This window comes from Pecten maximus, chromosome 6 (genome assembly GCF_902652985.1).
Source record: "Pecten maximus chromosome 6, xPecMax1.1, whole genome shotgun sequence".
NCBI lineage: Eukaryota > Metazoa > Mollusca > Bivalvia > Pectinida > Pectinidae > Pecten > Pecten maximus.
This window is the reverse complement of record NC_047020.1, coordinates 29,493,104-29,519,858: the sequence shown is the minus strand read 5'-3', so window position 1 is coordinate 29,519,858 and position 26,755 is coordinate 29,493,104. Positions and strand designations below refer to the sequence as shown.

Sequence of the window (26,755 nt, the reverse complement as noted above, 5' to 3'; positions counted from 1 at the left end):
ATGTATTCTACTATCGATAAGGAGAATAATTTAAACTTTCACCATGCTATTCAACAGCGAAGTGAACTTGGTATATTTAGCTCAATTAAAAAGAAAACTTACTGACACCACAAATCAACACTTTTTGTAATTGAGTTAAATGCTACGAAAGGTTACAATGTGTAAATTAAGGTATTTGTTTCTAGGCCATACTGGTTTGAAGATCCCTGTCACTAGCAATATATACAGACGTATTGGCCTAAAACAGAATAGTCGTTACCAAGCGGAAACCACTTAAACCGCAATTAAGTAGCCCGTTAAACATTTTACATGTCGAAAATGTTAAAACCGGGCCATGGGCAACCTAGATACATAAATAATGGCATTTCGTAACAAATGTTATAAAAACTGCAGCATTTTTATTCTAAATCACAAGAAATATCTTCTTGATATCTGATATGCTATATTTTACAGCCGAGCAAGAAGATGAGAAGACTTCGTTTATCATATCTGGGTAGCTGAACCTTGTTAGGAGAGTTCTTGTGAGTCGTTCTTTATAAATATCACTTTTTAACGTCATAGTTATAGAATCCCGAGTTAATTAAAACATCAAACGAGTTGATCTTCCTTGAAACAAGCATGTTCATTAGCTTGAAAATATATGTTACCAGTCCATAACGTAAAGCATCACGTCGCCGTCTGTAACGTCGCTTTTGATTGGCTGATACAGCAGCGTAATGATTTTAAGAGTAAATAGTTCATCAATAAAAATGGGTCTTCAGAGATTGTGCATATTAATTAAATTATAAAGATTAACTTGAATGTATTTTTATGTTATGCAGCTAAAACAAAACACTAAGCGAAGTGTCCTTTCATTATAAACCTATTCGCAGATTTTACTTGTTTGATCTCAAAAACATAGGAACACATTCTAGTTAATACTTAAATAAATTGATCGGTATAGTATTATTCGATTTATGAATAGATTTGAAACTTCAATACCTCGTCAGGGTCAAGGTCAAAGGTCGTACAAGATCAGTCGACGAAGGTATTATTAGTATGACTGGAGCACGTACTTCTATACAGATTGACGTGCCCGTTGGACGTCCATGTTCGTACAGACTGTATTACTAAGGTGTGGAGTAACTTATTGGGCTTCACTTACCGTGTTTAGACTTTGAGTATCGATCACAGGTCTCGAAGGCGAGCTCCTGGTTCATTTGACGTGTTCGCTCCCTCTCCTCCTCCTCGGCTAGACGTCTCTGTAAATCCTCATCGCTCTGATAAAGAGGGTTCTGTTTACACATATTGAATCCCTTACTGAACATATTAATGTTGTCATTAAACTGTTCTAATCCCTGATCCATCGTGTTTTTGATGAGAATATTCCCGCGAACAACCATCATATCTTTCTCGGCCGTGGAAGCTGAAAACCTAGGTGGCGATGGTACTCGAGCGGGAAATCCCGGTTCCGACTGAAGTTTTTGCGTTGTGATAGTCCTATTTGATTCTGAATATTCGCATGCATCCCGATCACCGTAATCCATACGAGGAAGTGGGGGCGAGGATACGTCTATCCGAGTCCGGTGGATCTTAGGCTCCACAACTGGACCACCGTTCATATGAATCACTTGTTCACTCTTGTACATGTTCTGGCTCTCGTTCACGGCTCCTCTGTTCATAGAACCGCTTACCTTATGAAACATCGACGAGGAGTTCTGAAACGACAGTTCCCGTTGTTGTGTTTCGTTAGACGCGTGTGATCTGACGATTTTGTAACGTTTAGAATCCTCATTATCTTCATTTACTTTTTCGTGTTTGGTTTTCGTTACTTGCCATTTTGGAGCTTCATATGGTCCCTTCACGAGAGCTACCGATTTGTACACGGGCCTTCCGTGTTCAGAAAGTTTCATTTTAGCGTCGTTATCCTCAGTACTAGTTACGATCCTATCACTGGTACTCTCAGTAACTTTAGTTGTCGTTACAGGAACTGTAGTCATCAATGGCAGTTCCTGTCTGACCGGAAGTATCGGTGTCATGTCCAGCTGCACCAACTTTGGCTGCACCGGAGGTAGTATCATGGGAGGAGGAAGCATAACTTGGACTTCCTGTTGGACTTGCGGTAACAGACTAGCGTCGGTCTGATACCGGAAGCTAGATGACATGGTTTTACATCCAGAACTGTCCATATTCTTGATTGTTGACGTTTCCTCCGTCTCCATTTTGATATCCTCTTCACTAGGTTGTCCATCTTTGTTGTTTCTGCCATCTGTGGTCATCTCATAACATTGTTTGATAGTCTTGATTTTTGAGGTGGAGCGTGGTCCTCCCGTGGCTTGTACCTGTGGGGCGCCATTGCACGTGTCGTACTCGTATTTAGAACTCTGCTTGTTAAAGGAGCTATCGGTAGAATACTGGTTCTGTAAGCTGGCCGCTGTATTACCTTTATGAACGACAAGTTGCTTTTCGTTCTCGTCGATCTCCTCGATTTGGACGGTACTCCGGCCCTGGTTGTACAACCCTAGAAGAACCTCTTCGGCTGTGGAGTGGTCAATGTTAGTCTGGCCGATTGATCGTAGATTGTGTATTCTATTATAATCATTTTCCTGGCTGACATTAGATGAACTGTAGTAAGCACTTTCTTGAGAGTCCTCCGTCAAATCCTCCACCATGTAAACATTGCCCTTATGGTCCCTAACATAGAACACGTCATTATAATCCGGAAGGGGAGTTCCCCGTCCGGACGACACCGCCTCTTCCTCCTCAATAATTTTCCGGGTCAAGGTCGTTATAACCAGGTTACCACCGTCTAGTTTGGCGACAGACTGTTTGATCTCGGGTAGGATATCGTCATTGTTATCGCCGTTAAGTTTTGACATTGCCTCGGCCAGTATATTCAATGTCTGTTTCGCCTCCTCGGATGTTTCATTCATATTGACGTCCGTCGTCGAAGTTCTTGTCGTCACTTTTTTCCCTCCTGTATATTCTGAGATTTCAGAAAAATTATTACTTGTACCTGCAGATCTTTCAGGCATATTGTCTATACCTCGCGAAAAACCACCGTTAAAATCCGAATGGGATGAAAATCCGTCAGGTACGACGTCTGTCGGAGTACTGCAGTGTTTTGATTCTACCTGTGGCGATGTATTATTCGTTAAGGCCACGTGATCTTCAGGTTTATCCCTTTCGCCTGGAGTCGGCCACGCTTCGATGAATTTATCGTCTGCTCGCGGTTTATCAAAGGTGACATGAGACCTCGTTGGCGTGTTATTAATGGACGAATCTACATCAGTGCATTTATTTCCAATGGCCACAGGTGAAACGTTGATTCTGGAACAGTTTATCCCACCTATCTGTTGTATTTGTTCATTTTTCTTGTCAGTCTTCAAACGACTTTTGCCTTTACTTACAATCTCACCTGTACGAGCTCTGGGTTTGGTATGTAAGGCGGCCGTTCTGTCAGTTGGTAGTACATTCCTGACGTCACACTGATCGTCCACACCCTTCGTTTGTGTATTAGTGTTATCATCATCATGTGAATCCTCGCGCGTGTGTAAATTGATGCACGTGCACAGATTTGATTGACGTTTTAGTGTGTCATTATCCTTGAATTCGTTAATCACAGAATACATGTTGACCTTCCTTTGAGGTATATAGCTCGAATCGTTTTCTAACGTAACATCGCCATTAACAATATCATCGCCCTCGTCGACTGTTGTCATTTCTACACTATCAAATGATATGTTTTGCTTTCTGTCATTTTCATTATCAATTTCAAAACTATCGTTTGTTTTCGCTTCCTTCAGTTCTGCGCCGACATGATTTAGATCCGTTCTGCTAAGCCTTAAGATATTGTCAATGTACGATGGGGTTCTTAGTGTAGACGGCGGGTCATTCGGTTGTCTCGCGTTAAATACTATGTCGTCTTTACTAGCACAAACATTATAGTCTTCATTAACAACATCAGAATCGTCGGAATACTCCGCCAACACCTCAGAATCGTCGGAATACTCCGCCAACACATTGGAAATATCACTTTTATCGTCTTCTCCGTCCACGATGCTTCCGTTCTGAATGTAAAAGTTCAGTTCAGATGTTTGTAAGTCAGGACTATACTCAACAGTTTCATTTTCATCGGCACTCTCATCGTCACTTTCGTCGTTAAGTTCATTCTTTACACTACCATTTTGAATATAGACGGTCGGTTCTGAGGATTGGAAGTCAGTTCTCGTTCCATTATCGTCTGCACTGTCATCGTCACTTTCATCGTTGCGTTCATTCCTTACACTGCCATTTTGAAAATAGATGGTCGGTTCTGAGGATTGTAAGTTAGTTATCGGTTCATTATCGTCTGCACTGTCATCGTCACATTCGTCGCTGTGTTCATAAACGGTTGGTTCTGATGACTTGAAGTCAGTTCTCGTTTCACTATCACCAGCGTTTGACTTTTCTGTAACACTTTCCTCTTTTCCTACTTGACTAGAATCACCACTGCAATAACGCTCGGTATTTTCCGTTTTATCTCCGCCTATTTTCGGAGAACTTCCGGGTAGAGTCATGCCCAATGTTGTATTGGTGTCATCATTTTGTAAAACACTTCTGTATTTTTTTATGTCCGATAAAACAGGCATAGTTTGCCGCCTTCTAATTGGTACCGAAAACATTTGTCTCATGTCCGCAACCATCCCCGGGGGGATTCTCTTCCTCACAGTTTTCGCAGTGTCCTCAAATTTCGAGATCGTGAATGGGAGTTTTGTATGACACTCGGTTGGGGTAACGGTACTCCTGTGTCGAACTCCACGATGACCAGTAAGGTCGCTTGTGACCCTTTCTGGTTTTAAAATACTGTACCCTACATCATGTGCCGAGTTGTCAGTAATGGTTTGGTCTGCACGGCTAAAAAGTTTTGAAGATCCGAGCGGATTATGTTGTTCGGGGGCACTGACTTTCACAGTGTCAATGTCTGAATAATTGCCATGATTTAAATCAACCGCATTCTTGGCAATAAGTTGTGCGGTGTTAGTATCATGGCTACATGGCTGGGAAATATTCGACACGTCATGACTATTGGGGGTAAAGGGTTTCCGAATATCCGCGGGAAATTTAATAGGCCGAGTCAATCGAACTACTCGAGGAGACGATGTTTTGAGAGGGTATTCCGAATCACACTGTTTCGCCTCACCACACTTCATATTATCACGAGGGTTCTCTCTTTGTGTCGTATTTACCGGACATGTAATATGTATTTCTTTTCCAATGCGGCTAGCACCAGATTCGTTTGAGCTCTTTAACGGAATTGTTTTTTGTTCGATGTCATTGTCATAAGTGAAAGTTTGAGACACGTCAGGTTGACTATCAAATTCCTGTGGACGCAACTCAAATTTTGATGGTGCCAAGTTTGACATCGAAAGTGATTTTGTTTTTTGAGAGTTTGAAAGAAGTTGATCATCATTGATTTTATCTGAACTTAAGTCACACTTTGGAGTGAAGACAGATATGAAGCGCGTTGGCGACGGAAGACTTTTGTATGATGTGACCCGCTTTGGTGATGTTGGTGATGTTGGTGACGTCACGACATTCGACGTTCGTCGGGACTTCCGGTCAATGTCCTCCAAATAGGAAACATCAGTAGATGGAGAAGGGGACCCGCACGACATGGGGAAACCGGAATCTGTCGACAACGAGGACAAAGACGAAGACCTACGAGATGTTTGTCTACCCAAAGTAGAGGGAGATAACTCCGTATTAGAATTGATGAGCGACAATTTTCCGCCATGATGTTTGTAGAGAGAAAATCTTGAGACGAAGTTACTGTGGACTTGTGAATTGACGTCAGCCAGTTCATCTAATTCGTCTATGTCCATGGTCTGGGTGATGTATCATCAAAATGGAATAATACTCATCTGAAATAATAAATGGAGAGTCTTAGAGTATATTGGAATAACTAGTTAAAATTTAGGCATTTTGTGTCAATCTAATGGTAGATCTTACCATTAAATTACATCGAGACGATCCGTTATGTAACATTATATATTATATTACATTGATAGCTCTGTAATCGAGATACCTCGCTCTCAAATCATTACTCATTATTTGGTGAAGGAGGAATACTAACACGACCTTCCAATCCATGTATGAGATTTATGAAAATAACAAGAACGTGAACATGAAGAATTCCCTATTACATGAGCTAGCATGGAAAAGTTAGAAATGAAAACGAATTTAAAAATATCTTGATCACAAACTTATTAAATAATTTTTTATCATAGATATATTTTCATTAAATATTGGCCTGTCTTGGCTCTATATTTATTGTTTACATTAGAGGCATTGTACGTCATAGTATTACCATTTAATTGTCGTTTTCCTATATAATTTCATTTCCTTTATTTTAAATGTCAGGGATATGAAATGGAAATTCTGTATAATGTTCAGACTGTCCATCCGTGTATATCACAATTGTAATTCCAGTATGTTTTCACAGCGTATTATACATATACAACAAATACAATGAAACTGTTACGTATGTTAAACGATGACTTCATAATTTAAGTTAACAAAATATCAATGACATGCCTATGCTTAAGTAATGGCTATATAAATATATTATCAAGGATGGGCATTTTATCACCAGTCAACACATAAACAGGTATTTAATGTGAAGGCTCGGGCGTTGGCACCTGAAATACAGGTAAGTAATAAAGGGGTGACAAATGTGTAGGTGTAAATACCGACTATATACCTCACATCACCTGGTAGCGCAAACTCAGGTAAAACGTCATTAGCGTCGATGATAAGACAGATGGGACATGTAAAAATGCACAAAATTATGTTGTTAATCACTCGTATAACTCTGAACTTCTCAATGTCAACAAAATAGTATGTATACACATGGTCCCACAGCTTGATATAAATCATTTAGTAACTTAATGATCAGGAATCTATAAAGTAACGGCGCGACAGGTGAGAGGCCTGCGTGATATACATTCATGTTGCAGGTGATGCGCGAGCGGCACATTTCTGTAAAAACTTTATTGATCTCTGTCGCATCTTTCAACACGGATGGATATGACAGATGGAAAAACAAAAAAAATTGTTATCAACAGGACTTAGGATTACTCCCCTATACTCCGTACGGACGTTACATCAGCTATTGTGGTATCTCCTAGTCCGCTCAATCTACCATCACTGTGAGGGAGTTTCGTGTTTTGTTGACACTGCCGTTTTACAAATTCGTTATCAATATTTAATCATTAATATGAGCCTTTGTGCTTTCTCCATTAACGGTGGAGAAATTTTAACCATTGATCCATTTTTTTTCTTTTCATTCAAACAAACAGTTGATTGCTTTGGAGGTGGTATCGTCACTTCCTTGCCAGCTTAAAATGAAGTTGGTACTTGATGTAATTAAAGATACTACGTACGGTAGTTCTAGGTCGTTAACAGTACAACCAACGCTATAGAAACCCGGGCTAATCTTCCATCATAACCCCGACATTACGACATACATGGGGATATAGCAGGATCCTAGACACCAATTGAATTCCTTACCATTGATAAGGAGACTTTAGTGTGTTAAAATATGACTATTTTATGCAATTCAAAGAACATTATGGATAGTCCGCCAGTAAACGTTTATTTCACTGGCCTTTTTGGAGATAAATCTTTCTTGATGAAGTATTTTAAAATAAGAATAGTAAGTAATACTCTGATCTGTTTCTGTGTTTGATTCAAGAAAAAAAAACCGTACGCGGTGGATTAATACTGGTTAAACGATGCGTGATTAGGCACAAATTCCTACGCACAGGCTAACTAATATATATAATCAAATCAAATTCCGGGGCAAATGAAGTATGCATTTAATAGATTAATTGAGTCTTGAAATATGTCATCAATAAACATTTAAGCACCTGATGTAACAGGCAATGCTATTACTGACAAACCTAATCAACACGGCTAGTCTTTACGTTAGTTTGTCAGCAATACCAGTGCGTGTTATAGGGAACTTCCACCATTTATTATAACATGCATCAGTTTTATCTATATTTTAATAGAGTAATTATGTTTTGTTTATCTAATTTACTTTTCTACCATCAGTCCGTAAAGTTCTCGTAATGTCAGGACATTGGCTGACAACACGTATTGTTTTCTCCGTGTATGCAGTGCAGCAGATATCGGTACCATCTCGATTGGTAGTGTTATATAGTGCCGCGGATGTTTATCATCTCGATTGGTAGTGTTATGTAGTGCCGCGGATGTTTATCATCTCGATTGGTAGTGTTACTAGTATAGTGCCGCGGATGTTTATCATCTCGATTGGTAGTGTAATGTAGTGCCGCGGATGTTTATCATCTCGATTGGTAGTGTTACTAGTATATAGTGCCGCGGATGTTTATCATCTCGATTGGTAGTGTTATATAGTGCCGCGGATGTTTATCATCTCGATTGGTAGTGTTACTAGTATATAGTACCGCAGATGTTTATCATCTCGATTGGTAGTGTTATATAGTACCGCGGATGTTTATCATCTCGATTGGTAGTGTTACTAGTATATAGTACCGCGGATGTTTATCATCTCGATTGGTAGTGTTATATAGTACCGCGGATGTTTATCATCTCGATTGGTAGTGTTATATAGTACCGCGGATGTTTATTATCTCGATTGGTAGTGTTATATAGTGCCGCGGATGTTTATCATCTCGATTGGTAGTGTTACATCGTGCCGCGGATGATTATCATCTCGATTGGTAGTGTTATATAGTGCCGCGGATGTTTATCATCTCGATAGGTAGTGTTACTAGTATATAGTACCGCGGATGTTTATCATCTCGATTGGTAGTGTTATATAGTACCGCGGATGTTTATCATCTCGATTGGTAGTGTTATATAGTACCGCGGATGTTTATTATCTCGATTGGTAGTGTTATATAGTGCCGCGGATGTTTATCATCTCGATTGGTAGTGTTACATCGTGCCGCGGATGTTTATCATCTCGATTGGTAGTGTTATATAGTGCCGCGGATGTTTATCATCTCGATTGGTAGTGTTACTAGTATATAGTACCGCGGATGTTTATCATCTCGATTGGTAGTGTGATATAGTGCCGCGGATGTTTATCATCTCGATTGGTAGTGTTATATAGTGCCGCGGATGTTTATCATCTCGACTGGTAGTGTTACATCGTGCCGCGGATGTTTATCATCTCGATTGGTAGTGTTATATAGTGCCGCAGATGTTTATCATCTCGATTGGTAGTGTTACTAGTATATAGTACCGCGGATGTTTATCATCTCGATTGGTAGTGTTATATAGTGCCGCGGATGTTTATTATCTCGATCGGTAGTGTTATATAGTGCCGCGGATGTTTACCATCTCGATCGGTAGTGTTATATAGTGCCGCGGATGTTTATCATCTCGATTGGTAGTGTTATATAGTGCCGCGGATGTTTACCATCTCGATTGGTAGTGTTATATAGTGCCGCGGATGTTTATCATCTCGATTGGTAGTGTTATATAGTGCCGCGGATGTTTATCATCTCGATTGGTAGTGTTACATCGTGCCGCGGATGTTTATCATCTCGATTGGTAGTGTTATATAGTGCCGCAGATGTTTATCATCTCGATTGGTAGTGTTACTAGTATATAGTACCGCGGATGTTTATCATCTCGATTGGTAGTGTTACATCGTGCCGCGGATGTTTATCATCTCGATTGGTAGTGTTATATAGTGCCGCGGATGTTTATCATCTCGATTGGTAGTGTTACATCGTGCCGCGGATGTTTATCATCTCGATTGGTAGTGTTATATAGTGCCGCGGATGTTTATCATCTCGATTGGTAGTGTTACTAGTATATAGTACCGCGGATGTTTATCATCATGATTGGTAGTGTGATATAGTGCCGCGGGTGTTTATCATCTCGATTGGTAGTGTTATATAGTGCCGCGGATGTTTACCATCTCGATTGGTAGTGTTATATAGTGCCGCGGATGTTTATCATCTCGATTGGTAGTGTTACTAGTATATAGTACCGCGGATGTTTATCATCTCGATTGGTAGTGTGATATAGTGCCGCGGATGTTTATCATCTCGATTGGTAGTGTTATATAGTGCCGCGGATGTTTACCATCTCGATTGGTAGTGTTATATAGTGCCGCGGATGTTTATCATCTCGATTGGTAGTGTTATATAGTACCGCGGATGTTTATCATCTCGATTGGTAGTGTGATATAGTGCCGCGGATGTTTATCATCTCGATTGGTAGTGTCATATAGTGCCGCGGATGTTTATCATCTCGATTGGTAGTGTTATATAGTGCCGCGGATGATTATTATCTCGATTGGTAGTGTTATATAGTGCCGCGGATGTTTATTATCTCGATTGGTAGTGTTATATAGTGCCGCGGATGTTTATCATCTCGATTGGTAGTGTTATATAGTGCCGCGGATGTTTATCATCTCGATTGGTAGTGTTATATAGTGCCGCGGATGATTATTATCTCGATTGGTAGTGTTATATAGTGCCGCGGATGTTTATTGCCGAATGTGTTCATTACTGTTATCATACTCCTGGGGACATACATGAACAAAGTGCGGGAGACACTGCAGTTAAATCGGGATACAACGTTGTATCCCGACTTGATAGTAACTTCTCACATCAACGTTTGCAGGATGCTTTCATATAATGATGTCCGCACAACATTTGTGTGCAATATATTCGTGATCACGTGACCGTTACGAATGTTGGAGACGTTGTATTAAGTCCCCTTTATTCATGCCCAAATAACTTACTACAGGACAGACTCGATCCCATGCACAACACAACAATGGGCTAGGGAACGAGGTTGTATATTTCCGAAAGTGGTCCCATAATGGCGTACGATAAAGGACTCACACAACTTAATAATTTACTATATGTTATTACTAGTGACTCCATCCCTTCATTCGATCGTTTGAAGTTCAAATGATGTGAAATTAATATCAAATTGAAGTTTGAAGTTTTCTCTATCCGATAAATGTTGTTATTGTATAGGTTTAATGGCATATAAAAGCACACGGTTACTCAAAAGACAGTAACCCTGACCATTACAGTGCACTGGGGAACCCCAACCTGGGGAATTCCCCCTTTTTACACCTCGAATCCTACGTCATTCTATTTTCAGTAGGTGTGTATATTTTTGATTTTTCCAAATCTCAAGAACCTACTCTTTATTCTCGTACAGTATATAGAAAGTATCCATTTCATATGTTGTTTACTCAGGAAAACAGCTACAAATCTGAGAAACCCATTTTTCCTCAGGGACTTGGTTCAGGTGAAACACCAGCTGATTTAGTTATGTGAGTCGTAAAACGCAAAATCTGGCCAGCCGATGGCGGATATCGAATCTTAAATGAAGTTCTAAGTCAGGTTGTGAGAGATGAGATAACAAATGTCCAGGAATAAACCATTTTTACTTACCATCGCATTTTAGTTTAATTCCAATCCGGTCACGTGGTCGTCTAGTCAAGCTTCCATTTGACCCAGAATCATGACGTTCGTTCAATATCCCAAACAATCTGAAACCATGAGAGTCGAACCTTGTTACAGTAGACCAGACAAGGTACTTGGCTATAACTGAGACTAATTATCCGCGGGGACACACATCGTATATCCCTGATTAAATCACCTAACAGTTTATATGATACACTGTGGAATAATTAGACACTGGCATTTAAACTGTGATAAATTTGAATTGTAAAATTGCGGTCTGTCATTCTTTAATGCGATGCGAGAGGTTTACGAGGAATGTTCACGTGACATATGCATATGTTTGTTTCCAAGATACATCTGCATGTAACTTCATTTGACTACAAACAATAAGCATGTTGGTTAGCGTTATACGTAGACATGTTAATGTATGCGGTTCCAATTCACAATCCGTTTTATATTTAGTGTTATTAGATACCAATCCGAATAAACGAAATACTAAACAGAATGGCAAATTACTTAAAAAGGTTCAATATTCAGCTAAACGGAACTTTATAACCTATGAAACAGTTTACATCATTATGAAATGAACATTTTAGTAAAACCCCAATGTGTATGTCTTAAGCGACATATGTGTCATCACAAAGGTAAGTCTTTAGTTAGCTACTAGTTATCGCCTAACTGACTCCGCCTATTACACAGGTAAGTCTTTAGTTAGCCACTAGTTATCGCCTACGTGACTCCGCCTATTACACAGGTAAGCCTTTAGTTAATTACTGGTTATCGCCTACGTGACTCCGCCTATTACACAGGTAAGCCTTTAGTTAATTACTGGTTATCGCCTACATGACTCCGCCTAGTACACAGGTAAGCCTTTAGCTTATTACTGGTCATCGCCTACATGACTCCGCCTACTACAAAGGTAAGTTAGATACTAGTTATCGCCTACATGACTCCGCCTATTACACAGGTAAGTCTTTAGTTAGATACTAGTTATCGCCTACATGACTCCGCCTAGTACACAGGTAAGTCTTTAGTTAGCCACTAGTTATCGCCTACGTGACTCCGCCTATTACACAGGTAAGCCTTTAGTTAGATACTAGTTATCGCCTACATGACTCCGCCTATTACACAGGTAAGTCTTTAGTTAGATACTAGTTATCGCCTACATGACTCCGCCTATTACACAGGTTAGTCTTTAGTTAGATACTGGTTATCGCCTACATGACTCCGCCTATTACACAGGTAAGCCTTTAGTTAGTTACTAGTTATCGCCTACATGACTCCGCCTATTACACAGGTAAGTCTTTAGTTAGATACTAGTTATCGCCTACATGAATCCGCCTATTACACAGGTAAGTCTTTAGTTAGATACTAGTTATCGCCTACATGACTCCGCCTATTACACAGGTTAGTCTTTAGTTAGATACTAGTTATCGCCTACATGACTCCGCCTATTACACAGGTAAGTCTTTAGTTAGATACTAGTTATCGCCTACATGACTCCGCCTATTACACAGGTTAGTCTTTAGTTAGATACTAGTTATCGCCTACATGACTCCGCCTATTACACAGGTAAGTCTTTAGTTAGATACTAGTTATCGCCTACATGACTCCGCCTATTACACAGGTAAGTCTTTAGTTAGATACTAGTTATCGCCTACATGACTCCGCCTATTACACAGGTAAGTCTTTAGTTAGATACTAGTTATCGCCTACATGACTCCGCCTATTACACAGGTAAGTCTTTAGTTAATTACTGGTTTTCGCCTACATGACTCCGCCTATTACACCGGTAAGACTTTAGTAAGCTACTGGTTTTCGCCTACATGACTCCGCCTACTACAAAGGTATACCTTTAGTTAGTTACTAGTTATCGCCTAAATTACTCCACCTATTACAAAGGTAAGTCTTTAGCTAATTACTGGTTATCGCCTACACGACTCCGCCTATTACGTTTGCTTCCTACGAGAGTGACCGACCAATGCACACGTACATGAAATGAGTTCTGATTCACTTGTACAGCTGACGAATCCTGATTCACTTGTACAGCTGACAAATCCTGATTCACTTGTACAGCTGACGAATCCTGATTCACTTGTACAGCTGACGAATCCTGATTCACTTGTACAGCTGACGAATCCTGATTCACTTGTACAGCTGACGAATCCTGATTCACTTGTACAGCTGACGAATTTGTGCATTTGACATTTATAAATGTATCTATTCTTAGGTTTTGGCATTCCATTCTTATTAACTTTATATTCATGAATAATCATAAGATGTACATACCAACTCGCAACACACAATGTAATACCTTTGAGTTAATATGAAGGACAGGTACATACAGGTATCATTATACACAGGTATCATTAAACACAGGTATTATCATTATACACAGGTATCATTATACACAGGTATCATTATACACAGGTATTATCATTATACACAGGTATCATTATACACAGGTATCATTATACACAGGTATTATCATTATACACAGGTATCATTATACACGGGTATCATTATATACAGGTATCATTATACACAGGTATCATTATACACAGGTATCATTATAGGTATCATTATACACGGGTATCATTATATACAGGTATCATTATACACAGGTATCATTATACACAGGTATCATTATAGGTATCATTATAGGTATCATTATACACAGGTATCGTTTTACACAGGTAATCAATTGTTCATGGCGATTTACTGGGTAATTTCAGTGAGAAATGTTCATAACTTGCCGAATAAATTAGTGAGGGCCTGGTGTTTATCAGTTATATCAGTAGACTTGCTGCTGAAGTAGGTAGATAGATAATCCGAAAATACGTACAGTAATTAACATTCAGAACATAATCTCCGGTCATACCAAGGCATAGAAGCATGTCAACCAGATTGTGTAATCAACACGTAAACAGAGTTTTCATATTCTTAAGTTACCCACTGTCCAATTTAATTATAAAACCTGACAGCACTCATAACGAGCAGTTTAAAACATTCATATATTCATTTACGTGCCGGTGTTACTCATTAGGGCTGTGTTCCGTACAACTTGTATATAACATATAGACCCCGTCAACTTGTATATAACATAAAGACCCCGTCAACTTATGCAATATTAAATGTACTGCTATTGTTCTTAATTTGTTAACCGAGATATTATCCAGTAAAGTTCGTACATCTCATACAATAACTACACTTAGCTGATTCAAGATCAGGGGCATGTTACAATGTTTCTGAGGAGAATCCTTGAATCACAGGGGCATGTTAGAGTGTTTCTGGGGAGAATCCTTGAATCACAGGGACATGTTACAGTGTTTCTGGGGAGAATCCCTGAATCACAGGGACATGTTACAGTGTTTCTGGGGAGAATCCCTGAATCACAGGGACATGTTACAGTGTTTCTGGGGAGAATCCTTGAATCACAGGGGCATGTTACAATGTTTCTGGGGAGAATCCCTGAATCACAGGGACATGTTACAGTGTTTCTGGGGGAGAATCCCTGAATCACAGGGACATGTTACAGTGTTTCTGGGGAGAATCCCTGAATCACAGGGACGTGTTAGAGTGTTTATGGGGAGAATCCCTGAATCACAGGGACATGTTACAGTGTTTCTGGGGAGAATCCCTGAATCACAGGGACATGTTACAATGTTTCTGGGAAGAAGTCTTGAATCACAGGGGCATGTTACAGTGTTTATGGGGAGAATCCCTGAATCACAGGGACATGTTACAGTGTTTCTGGGGAGAATCCCTGAATCACAGGGACATGTTACAGTGTTTCTGGGAAGAAGTCTTGAATCACAGGGACATGTTACAGTGTTTCTGGGGAGAATCCCTGAATCACAGGGGCATGTTACAATGTTTCTGGGGAGAATCCCTGAATCACAGGGACATGTTACAGTGTTTCTGGGGAGAATCCCTGAATCACAGGGGCATGTTACAATGTTTCTGGGGAGAATCCCTGAATCACAGGGACATGTTACAATGTTTCTGGGGAGAATACTTGAATCACAGGGGCGTGTTGCAATATTTCTGGGGAGAATCCCTAAATCACAGGAGCATGTTGCAGTGTCTCTGGGGAGAATCTTTGAATCACAGGGGCATGTAATAATATTTCTGGGAAGAATCCTTGAATCACATGGGCATGTTACAGTGTTTCTGGGGCACCGCAGGGGCATGTTACAATGTTTCTTGGGAGAAGCCCTGGACCACAGGGGCATGTAACAATGTTTCTGTGGGACCAAAGGGACATGTTCCGCTGTTTCTGGGAAGAATCCTTGACCACAGGGGCATGTCACAGTGTTCTTGGGAAGAATACTTGAATTACAGGGGCATGTTACAATGTTTCTGAGGAGAAGCCTAGAATCACAGGGGCATGTAACAATGATTCTCGGGAGAAGTCCTGAATCAAAGGGGCATGTTACAATGTTTCTGAGGAGAAGCCTAGAATCACAGGGGCATGTTAAATGTTTCTTGGAAGAAGCCTTGAATTAAAGGGACATATTACAATGTTTCTGGTGGGAAAGTAGATAGTAAACCGGCAAAATTCTTATTGTGCTTCTTTTTCGAGTTTTGGTATATATTATCGATGTGCTTTATTTAAAACATACTATTGACAATGCCGATCGGATATACCATATAGACCTTTAAATCAAAGACACTACAGGCACATCCATCGCTTACCTCGATCTTTACCTACTGGGATAACTTTACACCTGTAAGTTGTAATCGTGAATCATTTTGATTTTTCATATCAGTTTCCATTTCTAGATAGTTATATCCCTGCCTGCAGAGTGTACATGTCCCAGGTGATCCGATATACGAGGACTGCTACCTGTTTATCACGGTTTTCGTGAGAGATTTCGAATGCTGACGAAAAAATTAATTTGGAATTTTGAAAGATGCAGATCATTGAGGACCGGGGGAAAACTGTAATGTAGACATGATATCAGTCTGTATTGATCACATTGAGAAGGAAACTCAATATTTACTTCCCCGCGAGCCAGACCTATAATCACGTCCATCGCATTTTCAGCAACTGTTAAAATGCTTGACTAGATAGACCAACAGTCTGCCACCCTCTACCAGATGGTTTAGATATATTAAGGTTGTCTGACGACTCGTGTTAAGATGGCGGTTTCCTGACGACAGGGATACGTCGTGTTTAATTCCCAGGTTGCCTGCTCCATACTTCATTTGCACGTGCCCACGTTGTATTGTAACTACGTGTAATAGTATAGAATTTCCTAATTAGGCAAGTGTTCGGCATTGGGGATGAAATCCGACAACTAACCTAGCCTTGTGACAACCTTGAAACATCAACAAATCATCCCACTGTTTCCATGACTACCGTTGTTAGCTTTAGACGTGAACAGCTTTATAATAGAATTAGACAAACAGGTTCGCACAAGGAATTGCTATAATTTAGAATATTTCAAAATAAACAAAATCCAATTCGTATTGTCCGTTTCCTAAATGAAAACAAACACCCCACAACGTCAACGAACAAGCATCAGACCTAAGATACAGTGACGTCAATACTCCGAGATCGTGTTCGATATATACTTCAACACCAAGCTACAAGGACGATAAAGAACATTTTTCTAGATGCAAACCAAAAAGTTGACACATGCTTTTTTTTTTATTCTATAACGAGTTTGAACATTTCGTAAAAACATGACCGAAAATGACCTCTCGTGAATCTACTGTTGGATGTGAGATGACTCTCATCGTCATAATTTATGCAAATGATTCTTCTGTTAGCGACACCAAATATTCCCGTTCGCTAAAACATGGTGTCATTCTAAACCGCTCGTGAATAATATTAATGCTCCAGAAATGGATTTGCTATGTGTTAACTTAACAATTGCACATATTTCGTTGGATTTCATACTATCAAACTTTCAAAGGAGTGACAGTGTTGTTTGTGTGAATCTGCAAATGAATATCCTCTTCATTTTGTACAACGATGGTCTATTTTACATGGACGGCCTATTGAGTAAGACGCTGGTGCACCGCTTACTCTCACAGTTTTATGACAAAATGCGTCCTCATTGAAATGCAACACACGAAGGAATTTGATATCATATGTATACCAAATAAAATTGTTGCTTTAATACGCCCACTTAGTACTCCCTACACCCTAAGTTAAGTACTATATATCCTAATGCTTAAGTTAGCTTTTTAATATCATATAACATAAAATCATAGGAAACCAAGATTAAAGTATCCTTTGGTACTTTTAAAACATCAAAATTAAGGGTCAAATAGTTCAAGACTAGAAAATCCAAAAATGGATATTGATATATAGAGCGACCGGAAGTCAGAAGGCCAGAAAAGTCTTATATAGAGAACATATCACCAACAATGTGTGAGAATTTTTGTTAATTCTGTAAGACATCAAGACTTTCTCTTTGATTATACTAACTCTACCTTACTAACAATACCTATACTAACAATACCTATACTAACAATACCTGTACTAACAATACCTATACTAACAATACCTATACTAACAATACCTATACTAACAATACCTGTACTAACAATACTTGTACTAACAATACCTGTACTAACAATACCTGTACTAACAATACCTATACTAACAATACCTGTACTAACAATACCTATACTAACAATACCTATACTAACAATACCTGTACTAACAATACCTATACTAACTATACCTGTACTAACAATACCTGTACTAACTATACATATACTAACAATACATATACTAACAATACCTGTACTAACAATACCTATACTAACAATACCTGTACTAACAATACCTATACTAACAATACCTGTACTAACAATACCTGTACTAACAATACCTGTACTAACAATACCTATACTAACAATACCTATACTAACAATACCTGTACTAACTATACCTATACTAACAATACCTATACTAACAATACCTGTACTAACAATACTTGTACTAACAATACCTGTACTAACAATACATGTACTAACTATACCTGTACTAACAATACCTGTACTAACAATACCTATACTAACAATACCTATACTAACAATACCTATACTAACAATACCTGTACTAACAATACCTGTACTAACTATACCTGTACTAACAATACCTGTACTAACTATACCTGTACTTGCAATACATATACTAACAATACCTGTACTAACAATACCTGTACTAACAATACCTATACTAACAATACCTGTACTAACAATACCTGTACTAACAATACCTATACTAACTATACCTGTACTAACAATACCTATACTAACAATACATGTATTAACAATACATATACTAACAATACATGTACTAACAACACATATACTAACAATACCTGTACTAACAATACATGTACTAACAATACCTATACTAACAATACCTGTACTAACTATACCTATACTAACAATACCTGTACTAACTATACCTATACTATCAATACATGTATTAACAATACATGTACTAACAGTACATGTACTAACAATACCTATACTAACAATACCTGTACTAACAACACTTATACTAACAATACCTATACTACCAATACATATACTAACTATACCTGTACTAACAATACCTATACTAACAATACCTATACTAACTATACCTGTACTAACAATACCTATACTAACAATACCTGTACTAACAATACATATACTAACTATACCTGTACTAACAATACCTATACTAACAATACATGTATTAACAATACCTGTACTAACAATACCTATACTAACAATACCTATACTAACAATACCTGTACTAACTATACCTATACTAACAATACCTATACTAACAATACCTATACTAACAATACCTGTACTAACAATACTTGTACTAACAATACCTATACTAACAATACCTGTACTAACAATACCTTTACTAACAATACCTATACTAACAATACCTGTACTAACAATACCTTTACTAACAATACCTGTACTAACAATACATGTACTAACAATACCTGTACTAACAATACCTGTACTAACAATACATGTATTAACAATACCTGTACTAACAATACCTATACTAACAATACATGTATTAACAATACCTGTACTAACAATACCTATACTAACAATACCTATACTAACAATACCTATACTAACAATACCTGTACTAACAATACCTGTACTAACAATACCTATACTAACAATACCTATACTAACAATACCTGTACTAACAATACCTGTACTAACAATACCTATACTAACAATACCTATACTAACAATACATGTATTAACAATACCTGTACTAACAATACCTATACTAACAATACCTATACTAACAATACCTATACTAACAATACCTGTACTAACAATACCTGTACTAACAATACCTGTACTAACTATACCTGTACTAACAATACCTGTACTAACAATACCTGTACTAACTATACCTGTACTAACAATACCTGTGCTAACAATACCTATACTAACAATACCTATACTTACAATACATATACTAACAATACCTGTACTAACAATACCTATACTAATAATACCTGTACTAACTATACATGTACTAACAATACCTATACTAACAATACCTGTACTAACTATACCTATACTAACAATACCTGTACTAACTATACCTATACTAACAATACATGTATTAACAATACATGTACTAACAATACATGTACTAACAATACCTATACTAACAATACCTGTACTAACTATACCTATACTAACAATACCTATACTAACAATACCTGTACTAACAATACTTGTACTAACAATACCTATACTAACAATACCTGTACTAACAATACCTTTACTAACAATACCTATACTAACAATACTTGTACTAACTATACCTGTACTAACAATACCTGTACTAACAATACCTATACTAACAATACCTATACTAACAATACCTATACTAACAATACCTGTACTAACAATACCTGTACTAACAATACCTGTACTAACTATACCTGTACTAACAATACCTGTACTAACAATACCTGTACTAACTATACCTGTACTAACAATACCTGTACTAACAATACCTATACTAACAATACCTATACTTACAATACATATACTAACAATACCTGTACTAACAATACCTATACTAATAATACATGTACTAACAATACCTGTACTAACAATACCTATACTAACAATACCTGTACTAACAATACCTGTACTAACAATACCTATACTAACAATACCTGTACTAACAATACCTGTACTAACAATACCTGTACTAACAATACCTATAATAACAATACCTATACTAACAATACCTGTACTAACTATACCTTACTAACTATACCTTACTAACAATACCTATACTAACAATACATATACTAACAATACATGTACTAACAATACCTATACTAACAATACCTGTACTAACTATACCTATACTAACTATACCTGTACTAACAATACCTATACTAACAATACCTATACTAACAATACATGTACTAACTATACCTGTTCTAACTATACCTGTACTAACTATACCTGTACTAACTATACCTATACTAACAATACATGTATTAACAATACATATACTAACAATACATGTACTAACAATACATATACTAACAATACCTGTACTAACAATACATGTACTAACAATACCTATACTAACAATACCTGTACTAACTATACCTATACTAACAATACCTGTACTAACTATACCTATACTAACAATACATGTATTAACAATACATGTACTAACAATACATGTACTAACAATACCTATACTAACAATACCTGTACTAACAACACTTATACTAACAATACCTATACTACCAATACATATACTAACTATACCTGTATTAACAATACCTATACTAACAATACCTATACTAACTATACCTGTACTAACAATACCTATACTAACAATACCTGTACTAACAATACATATACTAACTATACCTGTACTAACAATACCTATACTAACAATACATACATGTACTAACAATACCTGTACTAACAATACCTATACTAACAATACCTATACTAACTATACCTGTACTAACAATACCTGTTCTAACAATACCTGTACTAACTATACCTATACTAACAATACCTATACTAACAATACCTATACTAACAATACATGTACTAACAATACATGTAATAACTATACCTGTACTAACAATACATGTACTAACTATACCTGTACTAACAATACCTATACTAACAATACCTGTACTAACAATACCTATACTAACAATACCTATACTAACAACACTTATACTAACAATACCTGTACTAACTATACCTATACTAACAATACCTGTACTAACAATACCTGTACTGACAATACCTATACTAACAATACCTGTACTAACAATACCTATACTAACAATACCTGTACTAACAATACCTGTACTAACAATACCTGTACTAACTATACCTGTACTAACAATACCTGTACTAACAATACCTATACTAACAATACCTATACTAACAATACCTGTACTGACAATACCTGTACTAACAATACCTGTACTAACAATACCTGTACTAACAATACCTGTACTAACTATACCTATACTAACAACACCTGTACTAACTATACCTATACTAACAATACCTGTACTAACAATACCTGTACTTACAATACATGTACTAACTATACCTATACTAACAATACCTATACTAACAATACATGTACTAACAATACATGTAATAACTATACCTGTACTAACAATACATGTACTAACTATACCTGTACTAACAATACCTATACTAACAATACCTGTACTAACAATACCTATACTAACAATACCTATACTAACAACACTTATACTAACAATACCTGTACTAACTATACCTGTACTAACTATACCTATACTAACAATACCTATACTAACAATACCTGTACTAACAATACCTATACTAACAATACATGTACTGACAATACCTATATTAACAATACCTGTACTAACAATACCTGTACTAACAATACCTGTACTAACTATACCTGTACTAACAATACCTGTACTAACAATACCTATACTAACAATACCTGTACTGACAATACCTGTACTAACAATACCTGTACTAACAATACCTGTAATAACAATACCTATACTAACAATACCTATACTAACAATACCTATACTAACAATACATGTACTAACAATACCTGTACTAACAATACCTGTACTAACAATACCTGTACTAACAATACCTGTACTAACAATACCTATACTAACAATACCTGTACTAACAATACCTGTACTTACAATACCTATACTAACAATACCTGTACTAACAATACCTATACTAACAATACCTATACTAACAATACCTGTACTAACAATACATTTACTAACAATACCTGTACTAACAATACCTGTACTAACAATACCTGTACTAACTATACCTGTACTAACAATACCTATACTTACAATACCTGTACTGTACTAACAATACCTATACTAACAATACCTATACTAACAATACATGTACTAACTATACCTGTACTGACATTATTTATGCTGTTAATACACTTTCATTGGTTTTAACACCATGTTTACATTAAGCACATGTAAACTGCCCTGACGACTGTATATGTAAGATGACATTTACTATTTCTATATGTGTTAATTATGTAAATGTATCGAGATACCATCAACATGGTCTAGGCTTTCTTTATTCTAATTTGGAGTATGCCAAACAGATTTTACTTTGAGATGAGATATTGATTTTTTCATGACTATAATATCAAGAGGTTGGAGTACCTGTCAGGGAACATCACGATTATCATTTACATAAACACTACCATATTGAAATATATATACATACATAAACAGCGGAAAATACAACAGCGAACATTACATACCAAGGTCACGTAGACGCGACATCAACATGTTTGCCCTTCAGACAAACAGCTGGAAGAACAAAGACATGGTTAACATTGGACAAATCGCGAAGTCGGAGGGCTGCTAATTGATCAAGTGTAAAATTACACAAAGCTTGCGGCTGCCTCGTGCAATATAACGCATGGTCAATTACAACACAGAAGGGCACATGGTTTTTACTCAACGATGGGAGAGACTTATGAACTGCTTTATTACGCAATAAAGAATACATGAATAGTTTAATAGGATTTGAAAATAGGTTAATAAATATTGAATACTTTTTCTGTGTGTTTGTACTGTAAAATTGAATGATAGAAAAACAAATAGAACCAGTTACACAACTTAGGGACATAGTGCTGAAGAGATATGTACAATGATAATAAAACCAGGCGTTCCGTAAGGGTAAGTGCATTACATCATATTATTAGTCATAAAAATATGTTAAAAGAGGTTAAATCCTAATAAGGCAGTGTCCTCAAAACAGCAATGCGACAACGAAAAAAACAGGCACAATGAATGACTTAAAATCAATAACTCTCCCAAGAAAATGTAATATTTCCGTGTCAGATTATGGTAGGGAATGCATCACCGCCTCGTAGTGGTCATCAATATGCACCTCTATAATAGTTTACATATAAGGAGCAGGATATCCAATGACATGTCTTTCGACAAAATGACGTGTTTTTCTTATACAAATCGTTGAGTGTGGTTTGGAAAAAAGGGCAAACGAATATACTATAAACTATGTTCGAATTAGACTGCATGTATATTGTAATAATGTGTGAAATAAAAACCAGATTGATAAATAATTGATTCGATAAGGGTTTGATTTGGTATAAGTCTATAGACATCCAGGAGGCTATGGGCCCTATCATCTTGATTCAGAACTGGTTGAAAAAGTACAGCATGCTATTTATATGCATTATTAAATTACCATAAAGTCCCTTCTATATAACAACTTTTTTTATTAGCACTCCACATTCCAGGCTTAAGGACACTGCCCTTCTGGTTTTGGGAGCTTTTTGAAAAAAGGCGAGGACCTTCACAAAAGATATTGTCATGAATGGTACTTTGAAGTTTTTATGAAAAAAATACGTCGAAGGCGAAGATAAATTTGTGAGAATGATGTCTATCTATGTATGATGGGAAGATTTTCAAAAAGTCGGCGTTTCCATTGGAACGAAATGTGCCCGTCTCTAGACAGACATGGTTATCATGGTTCCGCATGATGATTGATCGTATCAAAATAAACACCATTCCAAGTCGTTCATTTCACTTAAGATGTATCTATGTTGTATTGTCGTTTTTAAATAGCATATATTAACCTTGTCGATGGTTTTAAGACCTTTCCAAGTCCTTCACTTTCACTTTAGATGTATTGATGACGTATTGTCGTTTTTAAATAGAATGTATTAACTTTGTCGATTGTTTTTATCCTTTGTAACTTGCAAATTGAAACCAAGGCCAAAATCAACCGTTCACCACGATTTTACTTAAAACGTAATCACCACAGCTCATCACATGTCTGTGTGATAATTGTGATGATTTCAATTTCTTTATTGTGGATTTTCTATATCTCGGCAGTAACACCCTTGTTTCCTCTGAGGATTGCTAAGTTAACAATTAAATCGATATTGCTTGGTCTCATAAAGGTCGTGGTATGGGGCATTGTAACTGTTGATACGGACTGATGTAGATAACCTAAACTGGTCCCCATCATCAACAAAAGCCTCCGAGCTGGTTTTCAGTGGTACCTGACGGGTCGATAAGACGCCTGCTATTCTGAAGCGCCTGGTCTTATTCTCTAGGTACTGTTTACACGATTCTCCGTGTAAATTTCTTTGGTTCATATATTGACCTCATTTTGTTGATTTTAAGTTAGAATTTCGTCGTTGTTCTCTTGTCAGTCCTTAAGTTTAAAACTTCCGGTTTGGTATTGCGAAGCTTATTGAACTCAAAATGAGTTCTGCATGGCTTGTTGACAGTTTGAAAAAGCAAGGAAGTTAGTTTTAAAGAAAAGGTTATTAACCTGGTCTGGGCGATAACTGTGAATGCTTAAAACTCTCTATTGGGAAAAAAAAAAATTCAAATTAAAATTAATAGATGAAAGTATTATTCATACATTGATGATTACAAACCTATTGATGTAATCGGTATCCGCTGACAACCCAGCTCTGGCCCGGGGCTGGAATTGGACGGGGAAATCAGACGCCCGGAGCTCATTCGTCCTCAGTCAAGTCCGTCGTAATTACGCTTCACGTATATGTACGGTGCACAGGTATGCGATGACAAGCTAGATTTTCAGCATGTAGGATTAACAGTTGGTATTCACGTGTTGAGGCAATGAGCAATGGAGCAGAATATAGACTGTGCTTTGTCTTTGCCTTGCAATAGAAACTGTTTTAATGAAACACGATAATTGTGTGTTAAACGAGTACTATAAAACTACACTACTCCACGTGTGACTACTGTGCAGGCAATGTTAATAGTTACTTAATTCCTTACATACAGAGTGCAGTTTTCCTACTTGTAGGACAATGTGAACAGCTACTGTATCCTTTGATAAGAAAACAACCACACCACAATTTTCACGTTAACGAGAAATCAAGAAATTAAATATATTCTAATCCGGGTCAAGTTGTTAATCCACTGTTTTGGAAACACAGAAATGAATCAGTCAACTTGAAATGGTATGTTACTACCCACAATTACATCTAAAACTCAGGTGTGTGAATCTGTGGCGTCAACATCCCCATACAGCCAACACCAGAATGTCTACCAGACAAGGGATTCCACAGGGCGACCTGTTCTTTCCACTAGCGTTTACATGATAACCGCCAGGACTGAACTTTCTCATGCTGACAGTTCGTAAAGTATATATGCAAATCACATATACGTCTTTTCACGTCTTCTTCCAAGCGTGTCTGCTGAATTTAAAAGTAAAATCGTCTCGCTCCATCAAATTCGTATTTACCTCAAACTTGTATGTCGACATTAGATACTTCCTACCAGTGATCAAATTCCGCGTTGGCGTGGTTTGCATCACTTAATGAAAATACCCCCCTACAAACTGACTCCCTGTCCTTCTACAGGTCTAATCAGATGTGTTTTAAACTATCTCAGCGACTATTAATCTCGATACAATTATCATACACATCAAAGGAAAGCATTGTTAGATAGAAACAATCTCGTTGTGAGTCTGTTTTATGGTGTCCGGGATACGTAGTAACAGAAACACACACAAATCTTTTTGAGATTCAAATGAAAACGAAGTCTGTCTTTAAACATACTCATTCAGATAACAAAACGCTGTTTAACAATCATTTTTATTTCGGCACTAAGCTGACAGTTTTGACCGGTCGGTGATTTTGTTATACGTACAGGTATTTATGATCTTAGACAAGATACAATTTATAGCTACCTGTATTTGTTGATGCTTTCTAATATATAATTTTGATTCAA

The 26,755-nt window shown here is 37.3% G+C and overlaps 1 protein-coding gene across 1 annotated transcript in view; it reads right to left on the bottom strand.

Moving 5' to 3' along the window:
• LOC117329492 overlaps positions 1-26,055 on the bottom strand; it is a 50,045-nt gene extending 23,990 nt beyond the window's left edge. The window contains exons 1-3 of the mRNA XM_033887454.1: positions 25,432-26,055; positions 11,436-11,533; positions 1,145-5,882 (exon numbers count right to left, since the gene is read on the bottom strand). Of these exons, the coding sequence (XP_033743345.1) occupies positions 1,145-5,843 (4,699 nt within the window). The 5' untranslated portion in view covers positions 5,844-5,882; positions 11,436-11,533; positions 25,432-26,055. The remainder of the gene's footprint in view (positions 1-1,144; positions 5,883-11,435; positions 11,534-25,431) is intronic.
• Positions 26,056-26,755: the final 700 nt, after the last annotated feature.